The sequence below is a fragment of the Dromaius novaehollandiae genome, chromosome 5 (assembly GCF_036370855.1).
Source record: "Dromaius novaehollandiae isolate bDroNov1 chromosome 5, bDroNov1.hap1, whole genome shotgun sequence".
Lineage (NCBI taxonomy): Eukaryota > Metazoa > Chordata > Aves > Casuariiformes > Dromaiidae > Dromaius > Dromaius novaehollandiae.
The window spans coordinates 45,996,685-46,005,579 of record NC_088102.1 but is presented as its reverse complement, the minus strand read 5'-3'; the positions used below and the strand labels follow the sequence as shown (position 1 = coordinate 46,005,579).

The 8,895-nt window shown below is 46.5% G+C and overlaps 1 protein-coding gene across 2 annotated transcripts; it reads right to left on the bottom strand.

The window, feature by feature from the left end:
* Positions 1-306: 306 nt before the first annotated feature.
* FAM180B (family with sequence similarity 180 member B) lies at positions 307-8,427 on the bottom strand. 2 transcript variants are annotated; one of them, XM_064512732.1, is made up of 4 exons: positions 7,884-8,427; positions 4,261-4,611; positions 2,058-2,095; positions 307-1,339 (listed from the first exon to the last, which is right to left on the bottom strand). In XM_064512732.1, exons 2-4 carry the CDS (start codon positions 4,325-4,327, stop codon positions 896-898), a joined length of 549 nt encoding a protein of 182 aa, XP_064368802.1. In that variant the 5' UTR covers positions 4,328-4,611; positions 7,884-8,427; the 3' UTR covers positions 307-895. The 2 variants fall into 2 exon arrangements, with proteins under 2 accessions (XP_064368802.1, XP_025949045.1); XM_026093260.2 differs by having other exon boundaries at positions 2,016-2,095; positions 7,884-8,426.
* Positions 8,428-8,895: the final 468 nt, after the last annotated feature.

The following is an 8,895-nucleotide window of genomic DNA, read 5'->3' as shown; positions in this document are numbered from 1 at the left end:
TCTACACTACAGTGTATAAGACAGAGAAATGTAAATGCTCCTTTTCTACAAAATAATTACATTCCTGTTTTTGAGGATAGAGATTGTGTATTTATTAGACTTGGCTTATAAAGTGCCATAGCTGTACAAAAAGACTTCACAGAAGAGGTAGAATCTGCAGTTGCAATAACTAGGTCATGATCCTTAGGAATTTAAATGAGATATAAGGAAGTGTACTCCAAACTTATAACTGATGCAAAACAGTATACATATGCAAATGTGATATATGTATACCAGCAAGCTTCACGGAATACGTACATTTTTGGGGGGGGGGGGGTTGTTTTTTGCTAAGGAAAATGAGTACACAATATGGGAAATTATTGTAGATACATAAAATGTGATGTCACATGAGCAGAAATCTGAAATTAAATATATCACCTTTATGGTGAAACACAACAGCATCTACTTAGTTGGTTCCTGGAGATAAGAAAAAATGCTGCATTCAGCTGAAACCACAGAATGAATATAAGGAGGCAAAACTGAATTATCAAGGATGAATTCAGCTGGTACATCAGTGCTAACACCCTGGAAAAAACAATGCCAGGATATCCCCCTATTAAGCATCAGGGATCGAGCTGGGTAACACTTCTAAAGAACCCGGCCCCCTCAGCACAGCCACTTCAATAACACAGATGAAAGGGTGAAATACACTTTGCAGCTTTGTCCTATTTCATTTAAAAATGAAAGCCTGTAGATAAATCCCTAGCAGGTTGGCAGCACAATGCAGAAAGCAATACCAAGAAGGGGTGGTGCGCTTGCACAGTGTCCTGCATCATGTGCAATGATTGCCAGCATAGAAAACAACTGAGCTTGCAGCTGAACTCAGATGTGTCCTTTGCCAGGGCAGTTTCTCTTACTAAGTGTCTCTCTTGGTCCTGGCCAGGTTGGAATGATAGAACTGCTTTAGTGATGCTAAATGTAGTGGCTTCTCCTTCCAGGGCCAGGAAGCCAGGAGGAGAGTGGAATTTGCAGGGCAAAACCCCTTGCAGAGATCGCGAAAGATTTCATCAACCAGCTGTGAGAAAAGACTGATCCAGAGATTTTTATCCAGACCCTGAATGGATCGAATCTGATAGGCACAGTAAACACTGGTGAAAAGGAGACGGTCAAACTCCATTACAGGTAAAGGGGTATCAGTCAGTGAATAATATCTCAGTTGCTGCTCAATCTCTGTTGGTGTTTTGGGAACTTCATTCTGTAAAATGTGGAGGAACTGCCGTGCTGGGTGCAGGGAGGCCAGCTCTTCATCCTGCAGCCGGACCATTGCATTGGCCTCAATCTCCAGCCCTGCCCAGAGCATCTGGAAGAGAAGAGCAGCTTACCAATGGGAAGCCCAGCACAAACCTTCATGGAGATGTGAGGCCATCTGCAACTCTGACAAACCTCAGGTTGGACTGAGAGAGGGACGCTCTCCACTCACTGCCCAGGACCCTCCTCGTCCTACCCAAGCCCGTCCCTGCCAGCCCCAAAGCCCTTCTGCCCTGCACCTCGCCTTCCCTTTGGGCAGGTCCTGGGGGGTGGCGGACAGGCCAGCGAGGCGGCCAGAGGCACAGCGGGAGGCAAAGTGGGCCCAGCGAGCGCCCCCTGAGCTCCCAGCAGCCTCACCGCCAAGGCCTGGGGCGCGAAGCAGTGTGGCTGGGGACACTGCAGCTCCACGGCCCTTCCCGGGATCAGCCCCCTCTGAGGGGGGAGCCAAGGCCCAGCGCCAGGGCTGCGGGTGCCCGGCGAGGGTGCCACCTCAGCCCTTGGGGACCCTCCCAGCAACGTCTGCAGCGGCCGGGAGGGAGAGAGGGAGAGGGGAGAGCCTCGCTGGGCTGTACCCCTGTTTTGCTAGGGCAAGTCCAAATGTGATTAGATAATCGCTGCGGCGCCTTCCAGACACCGGGCAGCAGCACAAACAAGCAGCGCTTGGGACTTCCTCCACGCCGGCTGGGCGGGAGCAGCAGGCGCTAGCGGTGCCTCAGCCCACAGGCGACCTCTAACAGCACGGCGGCGTCCTCTGGCCGGCGATGACGTACGTTCACCCCGGCACCGTCCTCGCTGTAAAGATGCTCATCTGGAAAACATTAGACAGAGTTTGGAAGCACATGATCGCAGCCCTTGTTTATTTTTGTTTTTCACTCGTCAGTCACATCTTCAACATTTTTGAGCTGCCGCTCATAGTTTGCCAAATACGGCAGATGCTGGCCACGAATTTGTGATAAACAAAACAGGCTCTCTAAGGGCAGCAGAAGTGGTTAATGGGGGCAAGTGTAAGTTTTGGGGATGATGAGCCTGCCCGCTTGCGGAGCTAAAACATAGCGGGGCAAGGGCACCTGCTTTGCTAGCCAGTGAGGAAGCCCCTTGTGCTGAGGGCAGGTTAGAGCAGGATCTTGGACTGGTGTCTTTGGTTGCTTTCTGTTTTTTCTAGGAGAAGATAATGCTGACCTGGGTGCCTGGAAGCTATGAGAACTTCTGGCAGTTTTATTGATGCTTACCCTGGTTTTGTACTTGTTTCCTGAGCATCTGCAACTGGCCACTGACAGAGACAGAACAGTAGGCTAATGAAAATCAGTTCAGATCCAGTACGGCTGTTCTTACGTCCTGTTACTTCCTTGCTTGGCTGCCTGACATCACTTAAACTGGGGGAAAATAGTTACAGGGTAAGAAGAATGGGAGTTTATTAATATGAGTCATATTAATCATAAAAATTCTTCAATTTTCATTTACTAATTCTTCTAAAATTTCTACTCTAACTTTGTGCATTTATTTCGCCTTTATATATCATTTCTTTCTTTGTTTAAAGGAAAAAAAGCAGCCTCAGTCCAGGACCCTGAGAGGGAGGCTGTAGCTACTCCCTTTTCTGTGTTATCAGTGTAGTCACATAACCAAGACCCTCTTGTACTTGTTAGAGGCTCATCCTTCAGGCCAGGAGAGATGAAACAGAGGCCCATGGGCAGCCAGTCTGAATCACAGACTGGCTCTGGGCATGAGGACTGAAGCACCAGAAAGGAAAAAGCTGACAAGAAATAGTAAGCTCTCTGATGCTTTTTAAAATATATTTTTGTATTTATAAAGGCTTTTTTTTAATATAAGAAAGAGAGAAAATGTATATACTCGAGAGTTAATGTCAGGAGGGGCTTATAAAAAAATAAAATTGGTTTAATTCTGTATGTGTGGTGACTACTACCGATCTACTTCCAATTTTCCATCCTTGATGAAAGCTTCTCAGGGAGATGTGCAAGCTGCCTGAAGCAGTGTCCTGCTCTCCAGTCTGACTTAGGAGGTTTGTTTCTCTACACAGCTGCAGGCTCCCTGATCTAAGCCAGCTGCATTTTCTGGAATGTGAGCTGGGATGCTAGCCACTGTCTCCTCCCGCGCTGTGGATGTGCTATTAAGGCTTACAGCTCAGGTAAATATATTACTTCCTCTGAAACTTCTGGGCTTCTCTCTCAGCTGACTGATCCGCATTTCACCCTCTTGTAGCTAAGTTCACAGATACCTCTACTGAAAGACATCTAATTGGCTGCAAAGTCAGTGAATTTGTTGAAAGCCAACAAACTGCTCTTATTAAAACTTACTAAAATTGTCTCATAAATATATGCAGTCTTAGACTCTTTTTGAAGAAAGTAATGCAAGAATTAAAGAAGACATAAGAAATAATGTATTAAAATAATAACATAAATTTCCTTTGGACATGGGGGGATGGTCCCTTTTTTTTTTTTTTTTTAACCATTCAACAGAGTGATTGGGTTTTTTTTCAAAAATCATCTAGAAAATCCACAAACATTATTGCAGAGGCAGACTTTTTCAGCAAAGACCCAAGAAAACTCTCCCACTGCCACCAAAAGTAGCACAGGTCATCATCTTGCAAATGGGCATAAGTGTCTCCAGCACTGAACACCTGGGCACACCATAGGTGGTAGTGCAGCTAGTAATCATTTGTGACTGAAGGGTAAGACATTAGTGCAGACTGTAAAGGGAAATAAGACATTCAGGGAACAAGTATGCAGTGTGTACTCAGAGTAAGGCATCCTCAAAACTTAACTTTTCCTCGTTAAGAGCAGAACCCAGCTGGGACTCCAGTTAATATGCTCTCCATCCCAGAGCTGCCTATGTCAGCACAGCTTGCCGATGCGTTTGACTGTATTTGAAGAAGCAGGCAACCACTGCTGCACCACTGGAGTTGCACAAGCATTTGCCAAGCCAAGAAGCCACATCACTAACAGATGCCCTTCCTACCTGTCAGCCTCTGGAATCCAGCAAATGCAGACAGGATCAGCCAGGCTTTGAGCTGCACCCGGGCCATGGTAGCTGTACCCGGCAGTGGTTCACACCCGCTCTGCAGATAATGCTGTGGGTGAAGTGCGAGCTGTTTGCTGTGCTCTCTTTCCTTGCTTCTTCTGATCCCAGCAGCCTCTGTTGGAGCAGATCCATCTTTCTCTATTTCTGTTTCCAGCCCTGGGAAGGGCTTGCAATTGAACTTGCTGTCCCTGAAGAATATTTTCCATCATATTTTGGAAACTTGAAGACTTTGTTGTGAAGTTTCTGGCAGAATTGTTTAAGCTCTTCTTCCACAGGATGATTTTTTCACTGCAATATATTAAAGAAAGTTATTAGTTGAAGGAATTTCACTAAATACATTAATGCCTCTGAAGAGTAGGTGGACCTCCCAGTCCCTTCCCCCTCTACACAGTGCCTCCATCCCATCTCCCTGACACTTCTGCTCAGCTCCTTGGCTTCATTTTCAGTTTTCCCTCTTACTGAGTTTGAAAATCTGAAAGCAATCCTGAAATGACACAAAAGGATAAGGCTGGCAGTCTGTGCGGATTCATGGTGGGGTAGTAGCAGCCAAAATGTACAAGCAGGCAGAAGAAATGTCACTTGTTCAGTTCTGCAACAAATCTCCTGGAGAGAGAACTTAATATAATGACCTAGCAAACAACAAGGATCAGAGCCAGTCAGGCGTTAGCACCTTATCATCCTCTGCTGGGACAAGACTTCTGGGTCACAGTGAGCATGGTCTGCCTTAGGTATTGTGAATTATATAGACGAAACGTCATCCTACTTCTTTCGCAGCAGGTATCTGTCCTAGCATACTGCTGTAGTCTGCAATGGAAAAAGGAAGCAGCAGAAATCTACACTTCTGTGTATGTGTATGTGTTTGAAAATCACAGAGACCAAACAGGGTAACAAAGTAAAAAGTCTGAACAAACAAAATCATATCTACTAATGCAAAGAAACAATGATCAAACTGATGATCTACACATCTTTGCACTTTTATTAGTGCCTAGTCCCCACTCTAGCTGCTCTGTATTTCTACTGTGCATGGCACAGTATTGTCATGGGCTCACCAACAGGTTCATGGCTGCTAGGGTTATACCAATAAGTAGTAATCTCATCTCTGTCAGGTTAAAGGTGTCCTTTAGGGAAAAAAAGTCTGTCTTCTGATTAAAAAGACATGGGGTGGAGCTGAGACACACACCTTTCTCAGCAGGTTAGAGGATGTGAGTTTGCAGTGACTACTGTCACTAGATATTTTATTGAGGGTAGGGATGACGTACCAGTTAGTAAGTTGTCAGTGTGCAAAGTAACAAATCTTCTAAAGCTTCCAGGTAGCTATACCTGGCAATACGTGGACTAACACTAGCTATGAAGAACAGCAGCTCATCTGAAAGAGATCCACAGATTTATCAAGGCCAGTGGGGTGGGGGTGGGGGGGCGGTTTTAAGGTCCTTAAAATCTGGAGACAATCCTGCTCTCAGTTTGGATTGAAACAAGATCTGTGTTTCTGTCATAGCCTTGGCTAGCTTAAAGTGAAGCTACCTTCTCTCAGCTTTGATTATTTTCTGCTACTTCTGCTTTAGTTACATTCCTTTCTTCAAGATGAGGTCTTTTACTGAACCGTGAATAACATGCTACTCAACAGGCAGACTCTGATGACCCGTCTGTGCAGTGAGATTGATGTGCCTTCTGTTTTGTGCCAGAGTCCCCTGACAATTCACAGTGCACACATGACCCTGTCTAGAAGTCACATTGCAAAAAAACCTGAGTCTGATGGGGGCCAGGAAACCGCCTCTCTTTAGCATGCATCTTTGGGGTTTTGTAGCATATGCCAAAGTAGGAGACTAGGATTTTGGCCAACATCTGCAAGGATCACATTTGACTTTATTAACAGGACTATTTCCTAGGAACAGCATGCAACTAAAATGTCGAAAGGAAGATACCTGTGCTGGTGAGGGAGAAGAGAGGAGGCACACAGATTGTGCTTAGGTGACTGCTGCAGTGGCAGTCAGAAGGTAAACATTAGTGACAGATACTACCTTGAGCTGGGGGAATTTTGCAGAATTGCAGCATCTCTCACTATCCCACACAGAAAGGTGATTGGAGAGTGTTCATAAACATATCCTAAGCCTTACTTGTTTGTAAAGCAGCAGTAATTATTTGGGAGTTGGGCATGGAAATGGGTTTCTGACAGTTGCACATTGTCCCTGCATGTGCAATGTTAGGTGGTGCATCTGCTCCTCCTAAGGAATTTTGGTTTTTAGCAGGTATTCACAGTTGAGTGTGCACAATCCTGCCCCCTCCACACACCGTCTGGTCATACCGTCTGTTGTAGAAGCAGTTTCAAAGTGATGTCACATCAGGCCAGGTTTCTGCAGGGGCACCTTGACCAGTTGAGTCACTTCCACTATGAATTCTTGAAGTAGGAAGATGGGAAAGGAGAACAAGATCTGCAAAATCAAAATCTGCAAGAGCTGTTTGAATGTTGATCCAAACTTTTTTACAGGTAGCTGTAGCTTTGCCTGGGACAGGAGAGAGACTCCAATGGAGTGAGGAAATATCAGAGGAAGAGACAAGTGAGGTACCAGCCACCCTAACACTATGTTGCTGGGGTCACAAGTGGCAGCATCTCCTGGGAAGAACAGAGGGACAATGTGTGAAGATATTTGATTCGTGTCTGCTTGTTGGCTTATTTAGTGCCCCTGTCCATCATTATTTTGTTTGTACAGACTTTTTACTTCTTTACCATGTTTGGAACTCTGTGATTTTCAGTTTTAAGCACATACATAGAGGTGACTGTACAGCTGAAGTTACACATTCTCTCGACACTGTAGATTTCTACTGCTTCCTTTTTCCATTGCAGATTACAGCTGTATGCTAGGACAGGCATCCTGCCACAGGCACCCACACAGACTGTGCTTGGAGACATATATGGTCTGTGGCAGTGGCAGGATGTACAAGGTCTAGTTAACATAGCGCCAGAAGAGCTCCTTTCGAGGGGAGGTTTCTTTGAGATGGGACTGCAAGAGATGGGCAGCATCTTCATGAGAAGGAAATTCTTCTTTAAAACTGGAGAAATCCCTTGCTTCACATGTCTGACCCAGAACTTGGGAGTTCACAGGCCCCAGCCTGGGCCTACCTAGCAGGTGCTGAGGGGAGGAGGATGAGAGGGAGAGGGAGGTTAAAAAGAGGGGAAGGAGTAGATGTATTTGTCACAGGGAAGGGGCGGTTTGAGTCACGAGAGGCAAAGAAGAAAGAAATGCTTGAGGGAAGGAGGAGGGAAGCACTGTCTGTAACCAGGCAGGGCCTCCATCATTATGCTGATATTTTACAGGTAAGGTGCTGTTGGCCCTTAAGCAAATGGCTTCCTTGTCCTTTCCTTTCAGTCTGTGAGCCAGATCCACTGCTTGGAGCTGTAACAGGCTGCACAGCAGTGACAGAGCGGGCCCCATCCCATTGCACCTGTAGACAGAGGCCTCCCCACAGGCCTCATGCAGCTCAGGCAGGATGTAATTGGATGCAGAGGTACACATGATACTGAGCACACTGGCATCTAGCCTATCCTTCAGCAGTGCCCTAACCTCTACTCTGCAGGAGCTCAAGGTCCATCTGAAATCCTCCTCTGGATGTTGACCGTAGATTGTAAGGGCCTGTGCAGACAGCGTGGCCACAATGCAGGTGGATGCTCTAACACCGTCAACAGCCACATCCTCTGGGAAGGGGAGCCTGCTGGCCCGGCTGCAGGGATAAATGCCAGAGTTCTGGAAAATTCCAGCAAAACACACTCAGTGGGGGTAGCTTCACATGCTGCCCGTCAATCATCATGTAAGGTCTACTACACCCTGCAGTATCAGGAAATCTCTCTTCCAAATAACGTAGCTGTAAGTCGGCAACAGCAGATACGTACCTCATCCGTTGCCCTCCTGCATTGGGGGAATCCAACCCAGGCTCACAGAGGCTGACAGCATGGGCCAGGCAGGGATGAGGATTTGGAAGACAGCTTTGTGCTTCGACCAAGTTGACAACAGCCTTGGCTGGCATGAAGCAAGTGCCCACCAACCACTAGGAACCTGGAGCAGGCAGGCGCCATAGGCAAGGACAGCCCTTGGGGCACAGAAACGGGGGCTCTGGAGGTAGCGTGCCAACACTGGCAATACTTTGCAAAGTTGTTTGGCCCCTAGTCTCCTGGGAGAATATGTCCGGGTGAGTAAATTGTACTCTTTGTAAACTCCCAGACTTCTCTAATGACAAGAGATTGGGGTCCGTTAGCAATTACTTTGTGTATAAAAGACCCACTGGAGCCAATGCCTGTCCCCCAGGGCTGGCTACTCATACTCAAGTACCCACCATTCTTTAGTAAACCTTGCACTTTGTTTAACTTGACATGGCACTGTGTCTAACATTTCTCTCTGTTATGTCAATCAAATTCGCCCTCTGCACACGTATTATGTTTAAATGGCAGTTTTCCTTCTGTTCCAGCTACCGTCAGTCTTCTGGCTTATCACAGTGAGAAATATGTATTTTTATGATACGCAGACCATGAATCTTGGCATAGCGCCTCAAGCAACCTGGGATGGAGGATGGAGAACGTAG